The following is a 24,882-nucleotide window of genomic DNA, read 5'->3' on the forward strand; positions in this document are numbered from 1 at the left end:
TCTGACTACTGCTTGCAAATCTTAAATGTGATGTGGCCTTCGTGCTGACTTTGATGTCAGGCCTGTGATTTAGGGTGCATTCATTTTGAGACACACGCAGCTGTTGGCATGTTTGCATGAGCCAAGGGCCCGATTGGCCTTGCGCTCCTTGTTCAGTCTCTCTCTTTCTCGCTCTTTATTTCTCTCTCTCTCTTTCTTTCTATCACTCCCTGTCCTTTGATGAGTGCCTGACACACCTTTTTATCTTGGATATTGTCTTGCAGGCTGTGAGTCACAGATTGTCCAGGGATGCCCTGTCATGACTCTTCAAAATAGTTGTTTGGAGACAAATTAGAATGTGACTTTTTGTTTGGTATTTCAATGGTGAATGAATGAATCAGGATTTCAGTACTCACATGTATGTTGATTGTTGCAATTGTGCAACATCAGGCTGGTGCTTTTGTTCATGTTTTTGTGCCGTAGATGTCTTGGTCTGGGGAAGGTGGGGCGTGCCCAGGGTTTTGGTCCTGGGGGTGGTGGGGGTGGGTGTTGTGGCCGTCTTCGGTGTCCGGCCCGCATGTTCAGTGGCTCCGTGGCATCTGTTGTTCTTCAGGTGTGGCTCTGGGCTGGGCTCCCTTTTGTGGTGCAGGGTGTCGTCCAACTTTGTACCAGGTCAGAGCAGGTGTTAGTTTCCTGCTGCTAACACGCATTATTGCATGTTTTGTGGTCTTTTCGCTGACCTGGCTGGTCGTTGAGAATGTTGCAGAGTGGTGTTATTGCAGCTTTTGGCACAGAAACACCTACTCTGCATTTCATTAGCGATAGTTGGCGGTGTCGTCTGTAGCAATGTTTTTTGCAGCTGCTATCGCAGGTTAACTAGTGATGTCGGCTGTTAGCACCTGCTTGTGAATGGGGTGATAATTGTATCACAAGTTTGGCTGCAGTAAACTGCCGAAAACTCGGCGATAGTTCCTTGAGAATACGCCCCTCAGAGTTTTATTTAGGATCATGGATGGTAACGAAAGAAATATACTTTTGTGAGGCACAGCCAACACGTGTTTCACCCCTTTTGGCTGTAGTAAAAATAATCCCAGATCTCCAAAATATTATATATGCAAAGTAAAACACACAATAATTAAGAAAATCATGGTCAATTGTACAAGGAATTGTCCATATAGGATCAGTAATTTTGTATATATCCGAACATTATTGTATTAAGTACAGGTCATTATCATTTATCATAGCGGAAACGAAAGGAAGGGGAACAACATTACAAAAGACTTAATGGAATATAAAGGACAGAAAGAAGGCGGAAAAAAAAGCAATCCAAATGTTTGATACATTATTACCGTCATACAAAATGAGAAAAGTCACAGAGAAGAGGAACAGTATTAGGTATTACAAATGTTTAGAGTATCCATAATAAGGCAAATAAGACACAAAGTGTCAAACACCACAGGCACAGCCAGTGACAAGTAGGTTCCCACAATGAAGTTATCATTAGTGAAATTCAGAGAGGTATGAAAAGGTGGCCATATAGATACGTACAAAATTAAGATTCAGTGGGCATCAGCCACCATAATTTCATGTAAAACAAGCACAAGAGACAAAATAAAACGCATTAGCAATTCCACTGTTCAGTTTCAGCCTTTGTACCATAACATCTTCCTTAGGTGCGTAAGAAATAGGAGCGGGGAGTGGGAGTGACCCCCCACATGTTGTCAGTATTATTTGTTAAGATGTACATAAATTAAACAACAGTATGAATACAGTTTCTGAAATCCATGTATGCGTAATTGAATGTGTGTAACTTTGATGACTGCCCATTTAGCTGTGAAATTCCAATTCAACTACCATGGTTGTTTTACTATAATGTAACAGTTTACTCACAGTTTAGCATGCAGCTCTGATTTGCAAGAAATGCATTTCTGTATTGTTGTTTGATTGACTCCATAGATTGCTGACCAGGTAAATGTTCCTCCTACAGCAATTGTCCAAAATGTATGTCTTCTCAATGGGTCTGTATCAAAGCTAGAATTTTTTTAATTAGACAAATGTTAATAAAATCATATTGAAGTTCACATACATTATGTCTATTAAAGCTCTTTTATTTTATTTACATCTCTGCTGCACACTTTTTTAAACAATCACAATTTCAAATGCATTAGATATTTACTTGTGTTGTTCATCACTCAGTTGTCAACATAATGACATTATTATTTCATTAACAAACTGGATACAATCATCATCCTTGCCACACACATGCTTTTCAAAATACCTCAATACCCCCAACTCACAGTATTATAACAGTGATAGATATCTTATTGTACAAATACCATCAGCTCCTGCTTTTGTGTGTTTGAACTCCAATTTCCACTTCATGGAATTAGCCTTAAATTACCCTCAGAAACACCCGCAGCACTACAGCTATTACAAATAACTCTTCTCGACACAAAGAGAAATCTCAATTCCCGATCCTTCTCACCTACTCTACATTGAGCCCCACCATTAATCTCTCACCACCAGCAAACCTGTAAGACTTTTATATTACTTAGGTACATATTTTTGTGTCTACCTCATTCATTGTTGGAAATGACCATTTTGTGCATGGTATACACCTGCTTTTTTGTCTTGACTTTGCTACCTGTAGAATTCTAAAAGCTATTTTCACTGTAGAAGGGTTGTCTGCTCCATCTCCATATGAAAGCTTTGGGGTACACTATTAAATGTAATATTGCTATATCAGCAAGGAAACATCTATAAATTTTGTGGTTGAACTTTTTTAAATATTTACTGCATGGTGGATTCAGATTTACAATAAATATTTTGAGAAAGGAACTTTGAAAAATTACCTATTCCGTGCCTAAAGCCTCTAGATGCCAATTAGCATGAGCTCTAATGGTCACCCAGGACCTTCATAGCACATTTGATGAAGTGTGAACTTGCTCTCAGAGCTAAATGAAAGGCTTTAGATATAGGAGGCGGTCCGGTCCTCTGTCAGGATTACCATCTGGGATTTGCCGAGAAACCTAATTAGATTCAGAGACCTACCTGGTCCCAGGCAGATGTAGCTAACACTTGGGACTGCCCCCTCTTTTGTCCAGTGGGCGAGAAGCTACCCCTAGAAACAGTTTGGAGTGGCCACAGAGGAGTATTGCTTATGTTCCATGGTTGTCATGAACTGGTCTTTTTGGCATTGTTCGAAGGTCTTCTTTCTTCATAGGAGCTGCCTATGACCTCCAGGGGAAATGCCAGACATTGGATTTTATCTGGGAGTCTAGCAGTCTTTCAGAAGTAATAATTTATAAAAACCTTCCAGCTGTCAATAAAAGCAAAAAGACAAAGAGCAGGGGACAAAAGCAGGAACTGGAGAAGGTGGACATTTTACAGAGTCCAGTGAGCAAGCAATCTAACACAAACAATGTTGACTCAACTGGATTCATAATGGAGCCTACTTAAATAGGTCCTAAGCTGGAAGTCATGCGTTTCAGAATATTTTTGGACATCTTGAAATGGTGAGTCCTAGCTGAAACACAAGGAAAGAAACAGAATGGTGCTGGAGAATAAACTACATGGCAGCCCTTTTGCTCATCGGGGTAAGGATATGTGGGTGAAAGCCTGCAGGAAGTTCATTCATAGTCCCCACAAAATATAGTGAGAACTCGTTCCACTGGCAAGACCCCTAGAGTGGTCATAGGTGCTCTGTACAGAGAAGGAAATGTTCTGCTGTCATGATGTTTGCTACAGAAAAGTATTGTGGATTTGTTTGCAGTAGGGTACACGGGACAATGCTGCAAAAAGGGTAAAATTACCTCAAGGAGCTGTCACCCCAATAGTTAGGGAGTGACTAGGGGTTGTCCCACCGACCCACCCACTGGCTGATGCCAGGCAAAACCCTCAGTATGCTTCTCAGAACACTTTCAGGACATGTGGAAGAACTGTAGAGGATTGAACTTGTCTGTGACCTGAGAAGAGGCCTGACGACTGGACATGCTCGCCTTTTTGTACTCAGGACCAAGATGTAGACTCCAGCTTTCATAGGACAGGCACCCTGTTAAAACTACAGGGACAAAGGCTACAAGAGGCATTTTCTGTAACTGACCAGCTGACCACTTCCAAAAAGACCTACCCTGGACCCTGCTTCTGGTCTCTGCTGCAGTAAGTCATGAACCAGAAGTGCTGTCCCCAAGGTCTTGAACCCTTGGGAATAGTCAAAGTATACTCCTACCAAATCCTGAAACCTGGGCCATTGAAAGTTTTGGCTTCAAAAACATACAGAATACCAGGACCAACCTGCAAGCTGATCCAACAAATGAGTGTTGCTGCTGGGCCAAATATTCAGCTTGCTCCCCCACTGGGTGTTTTAACTGCAGCAAATGTGATTCAGCGGGACCTTGCAATTATTGTATCTGGCCTCATGGAACCCATTTCTACTACATCCTGAAGCCTTACCCCGCTGAAAGAATCTGAGCTCCAAAAAAGTGACTGAGTTCTGATTACATGTGGTATTGATTGCACATGATACAAAATGGCACCACAGTGTATGTTATTTATCAAGTGCAATAAATACACCCTGTAACAAGTTGTTGGGAAATAACTTGCAGATGTTGGTGTCCAACGCACCAAAAACATCATGATATGGTTTATACTGTATGGTTTTAACCTGATAAATTTTGCCATGTTTCACTTTTGACCCAATTAGGCCATTATACAGAGGGTGATCATTATAGACACTACTCCTTGTCTAACTGTTTTAGCAGTTTTGCCAGAGGATAATGTATGATAGCATCTAATAAACTTTGCAGGTGGAATTTGCTAACTCAATTTACTAGACAAAATGCCAAAATATCAATGCACATGTACCTTATTTCTTTAATATAGAGTAGTGCAGATGAAAACCAGTGGCAGAGTGAAGCATTAGAGTAGATCAAAAATTGTGGAGCTAACATTTCTAACTCAAGTAAGCAATTTCAGTTCAACAGATTCTCTATCAGAGAATCTCTAGAATCCAGATTCCCTGTATTCAGAAAGCATCGTTGGCATTCAGCAGTGCAACAGTGGATCCTAATAAGAGTGTATCTGGAGCAAAGGAATTCTACTAGTACATGTTTCTAAGTCAAAGTCTATCAATTAGAATTTAACACTGATTACTCTACATCTACTTTTATAGCAAATTGATCTCAAAAACATTTTCTTAAAGTTACCTACATTTTCACATATATTAGTAACTGTAATTTCAAGATCAGGGAAATCCATGAATTTGGACAAGTTTTCCTATGGCCATGCATTACCATCTTAACTGTACTGCATCAGTGACAAATAGCCTTTCTGATGGAATTCAAATTAAGAGTCTTTCGCAAGGAAGTTTATCAGCATATGATTATGACTATAAGTTCCTTTCAGAAAGAATTAAAAAAAAAACATTAGACAAACCCTATGTAGCTGCTTTTATACTAGTTGAAAGTGGGTAAGAGTTCATGTAGTTTTAGTCCTTTTATAAACAAAGATTTAAAAACGTTGGGTATATTTATCAAGGTTGTGTGTGTGTCACCCTAGTGCCACATAAGGGGGTGCAAGGGCCACACAAAACCCAAGTGAGATTTATCAAGCCACACAAGGCACCTTGTGTGGCCCTGCATGGCTTGATCAATCTAGAGTAACGCAAGATAGTGCAAATCGCTGCCTCGCTTTACTCTGGAGCAGGGTGGCATTTCATAGGTGGAGTGTGGGTCTTCCTACGCATCCACCCATGGATTATGGTGCATGTCCAGATTTACCATTAGTGGCAGACCTAGTAATGGGTCAGCCTAAAATGCTACACCTCCCCAAATGAGGCGTAATGGGAAGTATCCTTATTTATCCTTGTTTTGTCCTCTTTCTATCTGTGCTGCATTCTGCAGCACACATTGAAAGAGGAAAATGGCTCTAAGAATTGTGTTTGTGCAGGTAGGTCTTGCTTACTGCACAAAAACAATCCTGCCTACATCACAGGCACCCATGCAATATGACGCAGCCAAAAGTGCACCATTGCTAGGAAAGGACAGGAATGCATGGTATAATATTAACTATGGTGCATCCCTGCCCTTTACCTTTCATGCAGTACAGCAAGGTGGTTTCTACATTGCACTGCACAAAAGATTGATAAATATGCCTACAGTCTTGAGAACATGCCTCAATTGCTGTGTGAGGTCTTTTTTTCAATGTACTACCAGGATTACATCATCTTTGATCACCACTCTTTCTCCTGTTACATCACTAAGGTATTCTCAAAACAATACAATAGCACATTTTCTTCTCACTCCCTTATAATTGCTCGCATTAGGAATACCTTCAGCTCACTCCCTACTCCTCCCCATCCTTCTACTCCTCATCTCATCTCATGTATGTCGCCATCCTCCCCACCTCCATATGACCTCAGTGACATATAATATGCCCAATTCAGCCCTCTCATCTTCTAACCACTCACATTGTTCCAGAAATGTTCTTCCACATCAAGTATTTCATTACTTTGTCCTCTCCAACACCTAACACAATTTTTATTTATTTTTTGAAATGTCGTCTCTGCTCAAGAAATAATTAGCCAAACCTTTTTGTTTGTGAGGCTATTACTTCACAACTGTAGTTCGGGGAAAAACGTGCTTAACCTGTACACTGGCTCATTGAATGTCCTCAACCAAAAATCATGAAAAGTGCATTTGACAAGCAAATCACGAGGAGTAGTAGGATAAGGCCATATCTGAAAATACATCTCCAGGAATTAAAAAATTCATAAATGTATTCCAAACCATGGAGTACAGTCGCAAGATGTAATGCCTGTGTTGCTTTTTAATTGGGCCGAAAGTGTCAGGGCTATCTACATGTGAATATTTCACATTCAGTGCAAAATATAAACAAACTAACATTTTAGCAATTAAAAATGTATGAGAACAAACTACTTAGAATTCCAAGCTCGGAAATATATGGTAAGGGTAGCAAAAACTTTCTATGAAATATAGAATTGATTCTGACAGATCACAATCCCTAGCGCTGGGTTATCTTGAAACAGCTACTTTCTCTCTTCCATGTGGGGTTCCGCAGGGCTCATCTATCAGTCCAACTCTGTTTAACATTTATGTTACATAGTTGGCTCTCTTAGTCAAATCCTTTGGCCTTGAGATAACTTCCTATGCTGACGACACCCAAATTGCCCAGTCCATTTTTAAAAACTGTACCGAGGTCTCGGCCACTTTTCCTGAAGGTATGCTGGCAATCAGCTCATTGATTACCAGACACTGCCTTAAACTGAACTCGAGTGCAACTGAGGTGATCCTGTTTGGTAATCTATTGCCTGTCTGTTCATCTAGCTGATGGCCCGAAGATTTGAGATCTCCCATCATCCCTGCAACTAAGGCAAAACATCTGGGTGTGATAATAGATGAAAAATGTAACTTAAAACCCCAAATCAACTCTCTGATCTCTTCTTGTTTTTACCTACTCAAACGATAAAAGTCTTCCCTTTTATCCCAGTGGAGGCAAGAGAGACAGTAACCACTGCACAGTCTATACGTCAATATGAAGAAAAAATACCTTAATAAATTCCAGATGGTGCATAATGTGGTTGCCAGAATTCTCACAGGGACCCCTAAATTCAATTTGATAGCCAACGAAATAAGGCAGTTGCACTGGCTGCCAGTAAGAAGCTACATTAAATGTAAGGCTCTGTGCATAGCATAGGAGGCAATGCACAATATTGGTCCTGGGCTTTTGAAACTTTCCTTTCAGATATGCACTCCTGGCAGACAGCTGCGATCGCTAGGAGGGAACTCATGACCACTCCCAGAATCAGGGCCGGACTAGCCATAGCGGGCACCGGGCAATCCCCCGGTGCGCCGCACGGATGGGGGCCGATTTTGGGCCCCAGGGGGCCGATTTTGTTACAGGGCCGTGTTTGCAGCATCGCATGCAAAATCGGCCCTGTAACAAAATCGGCCAAAAACCAGCCCCAGCAAAGAGCTCGGGGGCCCCTCCAACCCCCCCTAGTGGGGAGGGGTGGGGGAGGGGGGACGGCCGACTACTTTGCCAGGGCCGGTTTTGGTTCCCAGTCCGGCCTTGCCTAGAATCTACAAAGCCAGCTGGGGAGGCAGAAGCTTTGTTGTTGGAACTACTAAGCTTTGGAACAACCTGCCATCCAAGTTAGAGCTTTGACCACCCTCATCTCCTTCAGAAAAGAGCTAAAAATGTGGCTCTTTAACAACCAAGCTCCTTCCTGCTCAGGAGTAGACTGCGCCAAGACACCTCAGGGTATATGTGTGCTTAACAAATCTCTTTAACATAACCGAACATTACATTCTTTTCTAAAACATAACCATATGTAATTTCTTTAAATGCACATATTGCACACATGTATTTATGACTTTCAAACATATAGCAAAAGCAGTCATAGTTTATTTTGCCTACTCGAAAACGTTTAGACGAGATCCATTATTATTAATATTCCAAATGTTGGTTGTTCCATTATTGATGATAGTTCCCTGAATTAGAACACTTAAAAACCCCACGATCATGACAACCATTTGAAATGCATCAGTCCAGACCACTGCTTTCAGTCCGCCCTAAAAATGAAAAAAGAAAAGAATTGTTAAACATGTTCTGATAGTCTAGGACTTGCATACAGATAGCAAGACAGCATTTAAAAGAAAAACAGCTTTTGTGACTTTGCATTAACCCAAAGCATGAATAATGCTTCATAAATTAAAAGGAGAAGCATGCGTGTAACATTGGTATTATATTTCTTCCTGCCTTTTCTCAAAGCAAAATATTCCAGATGCTATTATAAATCTAAATATATGCTTATTCATTTTTTGACTACTGAAGGTGAATGTCTTGCTGATGCATTTTTACAGACTATTGAGGTGGGGAATCATCCTGTATTCTATGCATCTCCATGTCCAGATCTCCCAACTGTATATGAATCTGGTATCCAATTTTTTGGGTGGTCCTGGTATCATGCTTATCTAGTGTGCATGGAGCAGTCTCTGTGTTACAAATGGGGTCTCAAGTTGGCAGAGGTAGGTACCTTTGTCAAAATAAGGACCCTTGCCTCCAGTCCGGGTAAGGGGGATACACACTTTAGATAACCGGTGCTCAACCTTTGGTAGCTTGGCACAAGCAGACAGGCTTATCCCAAAGGTAATGTGTAAAGTATTTGTACCAACACTCACAGTAACACAGTGAAAACACCACAAATGGACACCACACCAGTTTAGAAAAATAAAATATCTTTATCTAAACTACACAAAACCAAAACGGCAAAAAAACAACATACACAGTTAAAAATATGACTTCCAAAAAGGTTTCAAGAACTTGTACGAAAGAAAACTATGGATGTGTGACTTTTCATCAAAGTACCTGTAGATGCACCAAAGTTCACAAGCCAAACAACTGCAGCATCGGAAAACAAAGAGATGCAACACTCCTGAGATATTCGGGAGGCAATGCGACAGTCCCACTGCATGGAGAGAAAGGGTTGTGTGGAATCCGGTCTGCGTGGGGAGTGATACGTCGATTGTACAAAACAGTTCTGGTCTGCGGGTGATGATTCAGAAGAATCTTGCTGCACAGGTATGAAGCGTGGCCATCCCGGAGCGTCGGCAATGGATGCGGCAGTGTTGAGCAGTACTGCATCGGTCCTCTCCAGCTGCGATCCCTCGATGCCTCATTTTAGGCAGTGGCGACCGGCACTGCGGCGGTTTCCACAGCGGAGCGGCGATGAATGGAAATTTGTCTTGCACCATGAAGATGCATCAGGAAACGGCTGCAAGAAGAGCGATGAGTCACTTTCTGTAGCCGTTTGAGTTTCATCTTTCTTCCAGCTCCCAAAAAGCAACAGCAACCTCCAGAGGCCCAAAACGGGCACAGGCACCTCTTGGCAGGCTAGAACTCATAGCAGCAGAGTTCAGGGGCGCTGGGGGTGAAGACTGTGTGTCCCTGAGACTTCAGAACTGGAGGCCAAATCACTTCAGGCCCTTGGAGATATCCTTCAAGCAGGGTACACAGCACACAGCAAAGTCCTTCTTCTTTCCTTGGCAGAAACAGCAACTGCAGGCCAACCCCAGACACACAGCAAGGGCAGTAATTCTTCTGAGTCTCTCCAGCTCTTCTCCTTGTCAAAGGTTCCTCTTGAATTCCAGGAATGATCTAAAGATCAGGGGTTTTAGGGCTAATAATTATACCCGAAAATGTCATTGCTCTCTTTGTGCAGGGGGCCTTGAGCCCAGTTCAAGCCAGTTCTGGGGGCACTCTACAAGTGCACAACAACATCCATTCTCAGCGTGAGCCTTGGTTCCGGACACACCACTGGGGGGCAGAGCCAGCTTTGTGAAGGCAGGCACAGCCCTATTCAGGTACAGGTGCTATTCCTCCCACCACTCCAAATGCAAATCAGGCCTATTCAACATAGTGCAGAGTAATCCAGACTCCTGAAGCCACTGCACCTCCCCAGCCCCTGTCACTCCAAAGCCTGTCAGTCAATCCACAAACAGGCAGAGGCACAGGGGATGGTTGAACAAGAAAATAGCCACTCTCTTATTTTCAAACACACGATTTAAAAAACATCTTTACTAAACGATGTGTTATCAAATTCTGAGTTCAGGGATCCCAAACTCCATTTTTCTATCTTATCTCTAGGGGAGGACATGTCTGTAAAATGTCACAAAGCATTCCACATTCTCCCCTATGGGGCAAGGTCACCTTTCAATCATGAAAAACTAAATCAGCAGTAATTTACTATCAGGACATGTTACACACACCAGTACATGTCCTACTTTTCACATACACTGCACCCTGCCCAAGGGGGTACCTTGGGCCTACCATAGGGGTCCCCAAAATGTAAGAAAAGGGACGGTTAGGGCCTGGCAAGTGGGTGCACTTGCCAAGTCGACATGGCAGTAAAATAACTGCACGTAGGCACCGCAGTGGCAGGCCTGAGACATCTTTTCACGCCTACTCATGTGGGTGGCACAATCAGTGCTGCAAGCCCACTAGTAGCATTTGAATTACCAGCCGAGGCACACTCAGTGCATTTTGCTGGGGACCTACTGGTAAATCAAATAAGCCAATCATGGATAACGAATCACAATAACAATTTACACAGAGAGCATATGCACTTTAGCACTGATCAGCAGTGATAAAGTGCCCGGAGTCCTATAGCCAACAAACACAGGTCAGGAAAAAATAGGAGGAAGAAGCAAAAAGTTTGGGTATAACCCTGCAAAAAGGGCCATTTTCAACACTCAGCTTATGAGGCTTATCCTTTCAACTGAGCTGGCGGGGCATACCAAGAGTGCCCTCATAGTGAGCAATGGGCTACTATTCCGGATTCAGGTTCATCACATAAAGGGGTAGAGGTAACGTAGCATTTTTGATAATGTACAGTGTCACCAGACCTTTTGATCTGTGTCAAGGAGATTGTGGCTTACTGACCACTCTTGTGTAAAGGAAGTGGAATCTATTTTGGATGGCTCAGCGAGGCACATGATGGAGGTCACAAATAGTGAGGAGGATGAAGATAGGGATATCTTTTGAAATTCCATGAAGACTTTACTAACAAGAGGCTGCTGAAGTTTCTGTGCCAGATATGTCATTTTGCCTGTCTCTGATAACAGCTCCATGGAGGCTGATGACTGGCAGGTGCAAAAAACTCACAATTCATTGTGCCAATGTTGAGTCAGTGCTACCAGCTGTGAAGACCAAGAAGGGCACTTGAAAGAAAACACTTCAAACTGGTTGTAAAGTTTGAGATGGTGACTTTCTATCCCTCTTTAGAAAAAGTATTTAAAAGTGGCATTCAAATGACCCCATTTGATTCCAGTCCCAGGTTTTTCTTCACCAAGGAAGGAAGTGCTTGAGAGAGTACCTAAAGACATGCTGCGTAACTAGGGCTGGTGCCTGCACCACCCATTCTGCAGAGGTGAGGGGCCATTGACTGGTTTCTGTTGTAGGCAGTGAGGATCTGCCTGAATAATCCTAGTAGCCTGCCTACCTGCTTCAAAGGGAAGAGTGTTTCCTGTAGGAGGAGAGACTGTACAAGAAAGAGAGGCCCAGTCCGATCTCAATGTAAGTAGTACCCACAGGAAGTTGGCAAACCTCATAGAGTGATCTAGGATTGTTTTCTTTTAGAGGGAATCCCCTGCTCTTCCTCTACAGTATTGAAGAAACTGAGCTGAAGGCTGTACAAGAAGCAATTGTTTGCTGTCATATGTGTCTATCCCTTTTTTTATTTACATCTTTGAAAAAATGCTTTTATGTGCGCAGAGTACCCAGAAGTTGTTGGCAAATGTTATATTGTGATCTGGGAGTGGTTTTTGCTAAGAGGGAATCCCCTGGTCTCTCTCTACAGTATTGGAGAAACTAAGCTTAAGGATTTACAAGAAGCAATTGTTTGCTATCTTATGTGTCTATCGCTTTTTTGATTTACATCTTGACAAAAAAACGTGTTATATACGCCGAATTGTGAATTTGTATTGTGTAACAATGTTTTAAATCTGTATGATGGTGATATGATCACTGTATTACTGTTGACACTTATATTGCATTAACTTGTAATTGAAAACTATGTTTATGAAACACTTCATTAAAAGCTTGGAGCTTTTCGATATTGTTGTGGTACTGGTTCTGGTTGTAAGTTGTAAGGTATGAGATTGGCCTGTAGAGTGTTTTAAAAGTATGTGTAAATTATAAGTGTGTGACACAGTGATTTCCCAAGGGCAGATTTAATCTTAACCTTTAAAACAGTGGTCCGTCCCCTTGCTGTGTGGGTCTCTCTCTCTTGTTATACTGTACAAGAAGCATTCCATCATGAAAGGACCGGTATGTGCAGATGGGGTTCCCCTGCACACTGTGTCACTGGAACCAAGTTGTACCCGGCTGATGAGCACCTAACTAGGGTGAAAACAGTAGTAGGTTGCTTGTGTTCTGGTTCAGGTAGGACCTGGCTTGGCAGTTTGGGCGTGACTATTCCTATTGGATTTGGGTCAAGACTTGTTTGCATATAGCTGGGTCCAAACTTAGGTGGCATGGTGTGTAAAACAATGATAGATTGTAATGCGATTCTGAGTGAATACCAGTGGCTAAAATCAATTCAAGCATCATTTACTTCACTATTTTGTATAATTATCATGAAAAGATCTGGCAGCCTGACATGGGCCAATGTGTCTGGTGATGTACCACGGATGGCACACAGAGAACCAAATCAAAGTGCAGCCAAAACAGGAAACCCCAAACTAGGTTGTTGGTTGGAATTGCCTCCTTGCCCAAAGGGGACTAGGCCTGGAGTAAGCAACCCCCTCCAAATGAAACAGCAGCTCACAGTTACCCTTGAGGGCATCCTGTCAGAGCCAAGCCCTTGGAGATTTTTCCATGCTGCGGTGCTGCTGAGCTGGACAAGCCGTGGAGATGTATCATTCCATACAGGTGGCATAGCCCCACAAACATGATGCCCATCCTGAATACCTGTTGAGGGATTCAGATAACTGCATGCCTTGCTGCACCTGGAAATATGAGAGACGGAGACACATGCAGGTACAATCTCTGCACTCGCTGAGACTGTGAGAACTTAAAAAACATCTCAAAGTCTTTGAACTGACTTGCCTAACAGACACAAGAGAACCTCGCGCAATCTGCACCTGAGCCTCATTCCTATGCACTTCCTAATATACAAGAAAATAATAGTGGAGTCCACGAACACAGGTAGAGGTCAGGCCAGGGAAGAGAGGGGGTGTAGTACCTATTTTTTTAGCACAACTTACAACAACCCTTTTTGGTGGAGTGATTGAATTGTGTAGTATTTAGTTTTGTTGTAAGATTAAACATAGTTTTTTTTCTAAAAAGGCAAGACGTGGGTTTGAAAGTGTATTATTGCATCTATTGATTCGTTGTTGTGTTCTGAGCCCTGTACCACACACTATCTTCGAATGCAGCCTTTAGTGCTCTCCCTCCCTACTCTGATAGTCAATTGTGGAAGGGGTAAACTCAAATCCAAAAACGCCGAGGAGACCTTATCCGAGGAGACCCTACCTGGGACATTGCTGCTGTTCTCCCTTCTGCATTCACCATTACGACTTGCAGCCCCTGCTTCGCGGGTGCTGCTGCGCGGCATGCTGTTTGCCGCTTGGGATCTTGCTGACTGTGCCTGGGGCAGAGGAAACATCGTACCAGGGGCGGTGCGCTGCAGGGACTCCATTTCCCAGGAGTCCCTGCCTGACCTGGGTCATCTGGTCTGCGCCCCCTGGTAGCCCCGCCCCCCGGACGGCACAAACCTACAAATCTCCCAGCACTTCCTGAAACAGGCGGGAAACTCAAATCCAAAAACGCCGAGGAGACCTTATCCGAGGAGACCCTACCTGGGACATTGCTGCTGTTCTCCCTTCTGCATTCATCTGGTCTGCGCCCCCTGGTAGCCCCGCCCCCCGGACGGCACAAACCTACAAATCTCCCAGCACTTCTTGAAACAGGCGGGAAACTCAAATCCAAAAATGCCGAGGAGACCTTATCCGAGGAGACCCTACCTGGGACATTGCTGCTGTTCTCCCTTCTGCATTCACCTTTACGACTTGCCGCACCCGCTTTGCGGGTGCCGCTGCGCGGCTTGCTGTTTGCCGCTTGGGATCTTGCTGACTGTGCCTGGGGCAGAGGAAACATCATACCAGGGGCGGTGCGCTGCAGGGACTCCATTTCCCAGGAGTCCCTGCCTGACCTGGGTCATCTGGTCTGCGCCCCCTGGTAGCCCCGCCCCCCGGACGGCACAAACCTACAAATCTCCCAGCACTTCCTGAAACAGGCGGGAAACTCAAATCCAAAAACGCCGAGGAGACCTTATCCGAGGAGACCCTACCTGGGACATTGCTGCTGTTCTCCCTTCTGCATTCACCATTACGACTTGCAGCCCCTGCTTCGCGGGTGCCGCTGCGCGGCATGCTGTTTGCCACTTGGGATCTTGCTGACTGTGCCTGGGGCAGAGGAAACATCGTACCAGGGGCGGTGCGCTGCAGGGACTCCATTTCCCAGGAGTCCCTGCCTGACTTGGGTCATCTGGTCTGCGCCCCCTGGTAGCCCCGCCCCCCGGACGGCACAAACCTACAAATCTCCCAGCACTTCCTGAAACAGGCGGGAAACTCAAATCCAAAAACGCCGAGGAGACCTTATCCGAGGAGACCCTACCTGGGACATTGCTGCTGTTCTCCCTTCTGCATTCATCTGGTCTGCGCCCCCTGTTAGCCCCGCCCCCCGGACGGCACAAACCTACAAATCTCCCAGCACTTCTTGAAACAGGCGGGAAACTCAAATCCAAAAACGCCGAGGAGACCTTATCCGAGGAGACCCTACCTGGGACATTGCTGCTGTTCTCCCTTCTGCATTCACCTTTACGACTTGCAGCACCCGCTTTGCGGGTGCCGCTGCGCGGCTTGCTGTTTGCCGCTTGGGATCTTGCTGACTGTGCCTGGGGCAGAGGAAACATCGTACCAGGGGTGGTGCGCTGCAGGGACTCCATTTCCCAGGAGTCCCTGCCTGACCTGGGTCATCTGGTCTGCGCCCCCTGGTAGACCCGCCCCCCGGACGGCACAAACCTACAAATCTCCCAGCACTTCCTGAAACAGGCGGGAAACTCAAATCCAAAAACGCCGAGGAGACCTTATCCGAGGAGACCCTACCTGGGACATTGCTGCTGTTCTCCCTTCTGCATTCACCTTTACGACTTGCAGCACCCGCTTTGCGGGTGCCGCTGCGCGGCTTGCTGTTTGCCGCTTGGGATCTTGCTGACTGTGCCTGGGGCAGAGGAAACATCGTACCAGGGGCAGTGCGCTGCAGGGACTCCATTTCCCAGGAGTCCCTGCCTGACCTGGGTCATCTGGTCTGCGCCCCCTGGTAGCCCCGCCCTCAGGTCGCCCTAGCAAACAATCATAAAGGTCTAACCACACGCTGCGCGGGAGTGCCCGGGGCGAAGCCCGGGCAAAGGGCGGGCCCTCTACGGCCCTCAGCGGCCAGAAGAGGCTGGGCTGGGGCACCCCCCTTATTCTCTTCAACTACCGAGTGTAAAAGGTCAGGATCCATTGTTGTATTAAGACTTTCTATCCCTTGTGCACTCTGACTTTACCCTTTTGATTCAATACAGTATGAGGAAGGGTTTGAAAGCCGGAAGAATGCCTATTTTACGATCTAAAACTAGACAAAAGGAACCTACCCCTCAATCAGTCCCCACCCTTACTGCAATCGACATTATGTTACAACAGACTATAGGGGTTGTATCTTCCGCAATTGCTAATACTCAAAGGAGGTTATCTTTGCCACCGACAATATTTGTGCCCGACTCCCAGGATGTAGCAGTTGATCCCTTGGCTCAATCTCAAGATGCTACTGATGAACTGGACTTAAGCTTTGGAGTCACCGCCTCGTTTGCCGATCTTCCGTGCGGCCAGTCTCTCACCGAGCATTTAGGGGGTTCACAAGATACCCCGCTTGACTTAAGTCCCACAAGGGAAGGTGGAATGACAAGTAACACACTGTCAGGAAAAGGGAGTATAGGTCCTATTAATAGCGAACTTAAGACAAAGAAAAAGCTCAAAAATAATACACGGAACCACAATTTAGTGACTCCCGCTCCTAATTCCGCACCAGGCATACCGTGTTGGGTACAAAACATGGTAGCTGACCTTAAATTAGATCTCGAAGCCACGATTATTGCTCACATTAAGCCTTTAATGTCTAAAATCGACCGACTGACATCACTAATTAACACCAAAGGGATTGGCTCCAGCAAATCAAGCAGAAATGTGGCCACAGTATCTCATGGAAATTCGAAAGGGGTGACATTGGGTGAAAGTACCAGTAAACCGCTAAAAGATGTTCCCACCAAACCCAAACTGCTTCCAGCAACTATAGGAGCAGCTACTCAACACTCGACTCAAATTGGGGCAAAAGCTGTTCCTACTCTTTCAGCGCCTAACACTACTGGCCCTATTCCTGTGATCCAACAGGATTTAGCTACTAGAAAATTGCCTAATCAATCAGCAAAGGTTGTCCAAAGCATTAGTAAAAATGCAACATTAGCCTTTTCTCCAAATAAAAATCAAGAGCCTAAGCCAAGATCGGCTCGTTTTAAGACAATCAATTTGCCACCGGAGCTTCACCCTTTGTGGTTGTATTAGCGGGTGTACCACCACTAAAGGAGGGAAGAAGGGAATCCTTTGTTGAGCTAAGAAATAAATGTGCACAGTGGCTACAGCTACATAGACCTTTACCCCAACATATGTCTGGTGAAATACTTGCAGTTAGAAGAGGAGAGTGGGTTGGAAGAAACACTAAAATTATATCAGGGGACGTTATAACTGTTAATTTTAGGGACACAGAGGTAGCAAACTACATATGTAATGCACCCAGTAGTGGACCTAATACCCAAATCCACCCATTCCCTCTTTCTTATTTCTACCCTGTGGCACCAAGACAACAATTTCCGAGATTCAGCTTCCCAACAAATGGGGCCTATATACATGCTCCCCATCATACTTATCACCATTGGCAGACACCTTGGCAGGGCCCCCCTGTAGTTGACCCCTTCTTATCTCAGTTTGCACATTGGAATAGATTCTGTGCCCTTGATGAGGTAGATTGACTCCCTCTCGAGGAAACTAGCGGCCCTAATTTGGACTTGGACTTGAATCGGGGCGAGGAGGAGCGCGCGCCGATTGTATTACAATCTGCGTGCTCTAATCCTCTAACCATGACAGTCTCTAGTACAATCCAGCTAACACCTTCTATGCTGGTAAGTGAGTGCCCGGAACCCCAAAGCTTCATTGATACTAATAAAAACAACGGTAAACCCGCCAAGGATTCTATAAAAATCCTTAGTTGGAACCTCGCAGGCATCCATAGGAAATTGGGCCTGCCCGAATGGAACGATTTGGTTGAGGCACACAAAATCTGCCTGTTCCAGGAGACCTGGAGTATTGAACCGCTCCATCGGGTCGGATTTGTAACCCATTTTGTGCCTGCTGAGAAAGCCACGCATGGGAAGGGACGTCCCTCGGGGGGTCTTCTTATCTGGGTAAGCATTTCCCTTAACTGCTGTATAACATCTAAACAGGTCAATAGCCCAGATATATTAGGAATCCTATTGACTAATCCTAGTAGGGGCCTATCCCTTGTCCTATATAATATCTATGCCAGAGGTACAAAAAATGGGTGTATCTCTTTGGTGATATCTGACCTCGAAGCACAACTTAGAGATTGTGCTGAAGCTGACCATACTCTAGTAGCAGGTGACTTTAATTGCACCTATGAGCCACTCCCTATGGAGGACATCCCAGATTTAGGTGAGGATAATAGTAGATGGGGTATCCCAACACTCAATATCCCCCCGATAAAAAGATGGTCCCGTAGCGCCATACAGCTAAATGCACTGACGCTAGAGTTTGGTTTAAGAGCTACGAACGGTCGCACAATTTCAGATCGCCTGGGCGCTCCCACATACAACAGAGTTGATCATACCTCTAGGATTGATTATATTCTGTTGGATTTAAAACTTTGGAGATTGGTACAAGACATGGTAGTTATACCTACTGTGGAGAGCGACCACAATTCGCTTTCCCTATCTTTAACGAATCCTTGGCTTGGAAATGCATTTATAGCCTTTCCTAATTGCCCATATAAAACCATTGTTTCTTCCTGCGGAAGACGTCTAAAGTGGAATAAAATTGCTACTGATGTTGCCAAACTCTCCACTATAGACGAATTACTTATGGCCTCACAAACAGAATTAGATAATAGTAACTCAGCTTTGCTAGCTGAAAAGGCAACATCTATATTTGAAGCAGCTGTTAAGCCCATAGGTGACGTTTTCTGGGCAAGGAGCTCTGCAGGGAGGAATCTGTCCTACCATAAACCCAGGGGAAAGCATGATTGGTATACATCAGCATGCAGACGGGCAAAGTCTCTCCTAATAGAGGCCGTTAAAAGCAAATCCCAATCCCTGATTCAGATAGCCAGGAAAGAGCATAAGAGAACACTGGCACATGCAAAAAAAGAGTGGGAAGAGGAGTACTGGCGTACTCTTAAAGAAGCTAGTTTTAAAAAAGACCCAAAATGTTTCTGGGATACAATTAGAGCCAGAAACAGGCCAGATAGTGATCTTATAACATGCAATATTCCAAGCCAGGCGTGGGTTAACCACTTTTCAAAGTTATATACCCGCCAAGATGATTACACTACCATCGATGCCCCCATTGATGCTGAAGGGGGGGAAGTGGCCTTAACTACGATTCAATTGGACTGGGGCATTTGCCCCGAAGAAGTTGACTTCACATTAAAGGAAGTGGAGTATGCTATAAGTACCATCATGCCTCAAAAAGCTGCTGGCCCGGACGGCATTCCTGGTGACCTGTTGAGATTAGACATCCCGAAGTGGGGAAAATTCATTCACTGCTTACTTGTTGCCATCTGCAGGGGTGCTCCGATCCCCTCATCTTGGAAAGGGGCGGAGGTGGTCCCTATTTTTAAAAAAGGTGCCAGCGAAGACCCGTCCAACTATAGACCTATTAGTCTGCTAGACATTAGTCAAAAAGTAGTCGGCAAGGTTCTACTGGTCAGAATACTGGACTGGATAGACAAAAATAAAATCCTTTCGGACTACCAGGCAGGTTTTAGAGTGGGTACCGGCACAATTGAACAAGCTTTTAGGCTGCTGATGGTGTATTGGAAGGTCGTGGTTATAGACAAAGGCAGTCTTTATCTGGCGTTCATCGATTTAAAGACTGCCTTTGACCTTGTACCAAGGGAGACCCTGTGGAGAGTTTTGGCCGACATGGGGTTGCCACATTATATACTTTCATTACTTGTCAGGCTTCATGAAAACAGTTTTGCTCAGATAAGGTGGGGTTCAGGAGGGGAAAAAACTAGCAGTATCCCGGTCGAGAGAGGGGTCCGCCAGGGATGTGTGCTAGCTCCCACCCTTTTTTCCCTTTATATCAATGGGGTGGTTGAGCACCTTCAGGAACATCCTTCAGATGAACCATCCCTGGCTGGAGAACGTATACCTACCCTTCTCTTCGCGGATGATACGCTTTTAATATCGAAAACCCCAATAGGCCTTCAAAGGCTCCTGAACAATTTTCAATCTTTTTGTTCTGAACGGGGCCTGGTAATTAATACGGGTAAGACGAAATATCTTGTTTTGAACCCCCCAAAGCCAGTACGCTCCCCTACTTTGAATGCAGAACCATTGGAGAGGGTAGAAGCATTTGACTACCTTGGCATTCGCTTATCCCACAAAATGCAATGGACCCCACATCTTGATAAAATGCTATTAACCCACAAGAGGATAACAGGAGCCCTTTTGAAAGAACAGCGCTCCTGTATAATTAGACCGATAGCTGCTGTCCTCGAAATTTACACAGCCAAAGGGGTTAGTTCTGCTCTTTATGGGGCGGAGCTATGGGGTTCATCCATTACTAACGACTTGCCAAGATCTGAGAGGAAGTTTTTTAGGGCGATCATGTCACTCCCACAGGGCACTCCTATGGTCCCACTAATGTTGGATCTGGGATGTCGCCCTATTGACGATTTAGCTAAACTTCGGCCCCTTTTATTGTGGGCACGCCTGTGGCGAGTGCAGGAACTTGGCAAATATGCGCAAGGTCTCTCAGAAATTATGTCACTACCAGGGTGGCATAAAATTAAATGGCTGAGCGACATGAAAACTTTGCTACTCAACTTGGGTCTAAACGAAGCGTGGGCAAACAGATCTTCTCCCCCAAAGGCAACCCTCAAGAAACTTTACTGGAATTGGATTGCGCTACAACGGAATACTAATGTTTCCTTGGGCAGACTCACTGAAGATTTTCTGAAGTTTAAGGACCTACCAATACGGGAACTATACTTAGATGTTATTGAAAAACCTTTTGACAGGGCCCTCTATTTTAAATTCAGAGCAGGAACTCTCCCTCTGTATGCTTTTTCATCACGGTGGAAACTTCCTGCACAAACTACAGAGTTCTGCCCAGCATGCTTAGATAGACCAGAGACAGTGGCGCATTTCATGTTTGAATGTGGAGAGTATACCTTACCCAGGAAGATATGGCTCAAACATTTATGTCGCCAGTTGGGCACTAGGCGTTATGCGGAGGCAATACGCATACTAATGTCTGATAGTCGTACTACTTATGCTTGTGCTCTTGCTAAATTTTTATCATGGGCTTGGTCCATTAGATCTAAAAGGCTTAAATCAATTGTTTAATTCTTACTTAAATAACTTATGAAATAATCTTTTGTAAAATATTGAAATCTTTTTTTAAACTGTTTTGCACATAAATTCCTTGTACTTTGTTTATTCTGTTTTTTTTAAATGTTCCTATGAATTTTATGTGAAGCTTTTATGATAATTTTTATCGAAGTAAAGCCTTTTTGACTTGACTTGACTTGAAGGGGTTGTACTTGGCACAGTTTGGAGAGTCATAGTAGGACAGAACCCCAAAACCAATGGCAGAAAACCTCAACAACCTTGATTCGATACCAGTGGGTCCTATCTACCCTGTCCCCCCCCACCCCTCAGATAGGATCAGACATGAACATTCCTTTATTAAAATGCACAGCCATGATAATATATTCATTATATTCATCACTGATATGGCAAATGGCAATGCTGAATGTTACTCAGTGCTAACCATGAGTCTTGAAATGGACCACTTAAACATATATGCTATAGACCCAAGGACGGAATTACAAAGGTAAACCTGAACTTAGACCTGAAGTCAAAGTTTAGATCTGAAGTCTAACTTTAGACCTGAAGTCAAACTTTAGAATTGAAGGGTAATGCTAGTCTCCAGGTCTAAAATTAGACTGCACGTCTAAAGCTAGACTTTAGGTCTAAAGTTAGACTCTAGGTGTAAAGTTAGGCTTTAGGTCTAAACTGAGGGGCTGATTTAGATGATGGCGGGCTTTCCGCCAGCCTGCCAGGGCGGAGGGCCTAAGTACTCCATCAAGCCGACGACATATCGCCTGCCACATGTAGATTTGTACGCAATACACAGAAGACCGCCAAGCCGGAGATCTTCTGTGCTGCCTCCATTGCCGTTGTGACGGTGGGGTCCCGCTGAGCTGATTTAGATGTTCCTCTTGGGCTGGTTGTGTCCTGTTGGCAGAGTCTGGCTTCTCCTCTCTAATTCACCAGTGAGGTTGCACAAACTATTAGATCATTTTGATTGCTTCTGTAGGCAGAGGGGAATGGAGATTAAAGTAGATAAAACCAAGTACATAGGGTTAAACTATGTGGCGAGTGGATCATTCCATAACATTGTTGTATCATCTGGTGGAATGTCACAAACAAATTTCAGTTGTGTGTACAAGAAGTCCTTTCTACAATAATGACACACCTCAACAGCTTCATACAGTAAACACAAAATGAGGATTTTTGCCAATATGAAGAAAGATTAGTATGCTTTGGGTGGGCTCCCACAAGTGGTTAGAGCAATGTAAGCAAGTTATTAGAAACAGCGGTGCCTTTCACGAGTAATAAATACATATAACCACAATACTACAATCAGGATCGGGCATACTCATGTACAAATGGCTGATATTTAGAATTGTTTTACGAAACTTAAAGCTAGACACCTGTTCTAAAACCCAGTCACGTCCTGCTCACTCATTGTTCATATATTGTCTAGCTTTAAATTTAAATTTCGTAAATAAATACTTAATATCAGCCATTTGTACATAAGTATACCCAATACTGATTGTAGTATAGTGGTTATATGTATTTATTTCTCGTTAAAAGGACCGCTATCTCTAATAACTTACTGCTCCCCTTCGTCCCTTCTGACAATATGGGGTCCCTTGTTCTTTGTCTATAGAGGAGTTTAAACAGCACGTTTTGTTTTGGTGGCAACACTCTACAGAAAACCCATCCAATGCAATCTTATTAAATTCCGTTTAATAACTGTGCATGTTGTCTCTGTCCCAGACATGTACAGCCAAAGTATGTGTGTCTCTTTCACAGGATCAACTCATGTTCCTTTTGAGCTATGCAACAGCAGCAGAGAACTGCCAATGTCACCACGTTGAATTGTCCAAATGAAGATGACATGGTGAAGGAGCCTAAAACAGAATTAAAACAAAATAAATTAGTTAGTTACATTACAAACCTTTCACATAACAAATTAATTATTTTAAGGACTAATTTGTTAACAACAACAAAACATAAACAATGTACATCAACGCAGTAGTCAATGTGTCAAAACTTTGATCATAAAATATCTTTGCCAATGATTTTTCTTAACGTACCCTTTTTTAAGAAATGTCCTGCACAGACTATCATACTCATTAGATGAAAAGTTGGTTGAACATTTATTTTCAAAAACTTTCGATATATACTCACACTCATGTGAAGAAGATGTCAATAAGATCTTGACATAAGTGAATTATTCCTCAACAACACTATCAACTTCATTAGGCATATCAACATCCTCAACCGTTAGCTCTTCATGGTGTCCATCCTCAGTGATGTATGGTATGTTCCATTGCAGAGTTATGCAGTGCAATGTTCAGCAAGCCATGGTGATTTTGCACACCTTTTCTGGTGAGTAGAGGAGGTCTCCACCTGTCTTACTCAGATATCGAAATCTGACCTTTAGGAGCCCAAAAGCCTGACCTGCGTGTTTTTCCATGGGCCTCATTGAAGCGGAGTTACTCTGGCGTTGTTGGACTCCTCAGCGTTGCCAACAACCATGGTCGGTTAGGATAAGCTGAGTGTCCTATATGAAAAATAGAGCCAAAAAAAGAATTACTATTGTAGATCATTAAACTTCAAATTAACCAAATAATATATTGACATATTGTACTTACCCATTTCATTTCCAAGTTGTGACATTTGCAGGGGTATGCTGCTGTTCCGTAGTACAGAGAAATAATGGGTAGATCTGGGGAAACTCGCACAGACACTTGTGATGTACAAATCAGGTAAGCAACCAACTTGAATGGAAGTTCTTCTGATTCTAGTACTGCCATGAGATTGACATTTGGTGTAAAAGATGAGGGAGACTATCTGGCTCCAGCTGATTACATAAATAGTTTGCCTATTCAATCTGAAATTTTTATAACATCCCGTTCTTCCATGGTGGCAAGTCCTGGAAATAGTTGGAACACTTGAGGCTGTTGTCTCCTCATTCTCCCTGGGTACATGTCTTCATGAACAAGTTGTTCCCTGGCATGTGGTGGCACTAAGGTAATATGTGTGCCATCAATTGCTCCAACCACGTTGTATGTGACACAAACCATAAAAATCACCCTTCACATTTGCGATACCCTCATGTCATGGAAACTGAATGAAGCTGTTGATGTGTCTCATTATTGAAGAAACTTTTTGTATCACACCACTGAAAGTTGGTTGTGACATACCACTAGATACTGCCACAGTGTATTGGAATTATCCTGTGGCCACAAAATGAAGTACTGCCATGAGTTTGACAATTGGTGCAATAGATGAGGGAGATGATCTGGCTCCAGCTGATTACATCAATAGTTTGCCTATTCAATCTGAAATTTTTTATAACATCCCGTTCTTCCATGATGGCAAGTCCTGGAAATGGTTGGAACACTTGAGGCTGTTGTCTCCTCATTCTCCCTGGGTTCATGTCTGCAATGTGAAATTTGACAGAACATGTAAAATTGACATCCTTTCTTAACAAATAAAATGTATGTGTCGATTATTTTAACAGCAAGAATGCGTAAATAGTACATTTCAAATGTATTATTTATACATTTAATAAATGCTGTCAATGGAGGGATAAACGACACCGCACAATTATTGCAAGTAATGAGCTAAATATGAATACTTTTTTCAAATAGCGAGTTAAATTAGAATTCTGCATATGTACAGAAACT

General features: G+C 43.7%; 1 protein-coding gene across 1 annotated transcript in view; it reads right to left on the minus strand.

Annotated features, from left to right (window-relative positions):
• Positions 1-24,882, minus strand: part of LOC144826313 (sodium-coupled monocarboxylate transporter 2-like) — a 717,317-nt gene that overhangs the window by 228,167 nt on the left and 464,268 nt on the right. The window contains exons 5-6 of the mRNA XM_078684656.1: positions 8,416-8,570; positions 1,870-2,010 (exon numbers count right to left, since the gene is read on the minus strand). Coding sequence (XP_078540782.1) covers positions 1,870-2,010; positions 8,416-8,570 — 296 coding nt within the window. The remainder of the gene's footprint in view (positions 1-1,869; positions 2,011-8,415; positions 8,571-24,882) is intronic.

Source organism: Lissotriton helveticus, chromosome 3_2 (assembly GCF_964261635.1).
Source record: "Lissotriton helveticus chromosome 3_2, aLisHel1.1, whole genome shotgun sequence".
Lineage (NCBI taxonomy): Eukaryota > Metazoa > Chordata > Amphibia > Caudata > Salamandridae > Lissotriton > Lissotriton helveticus.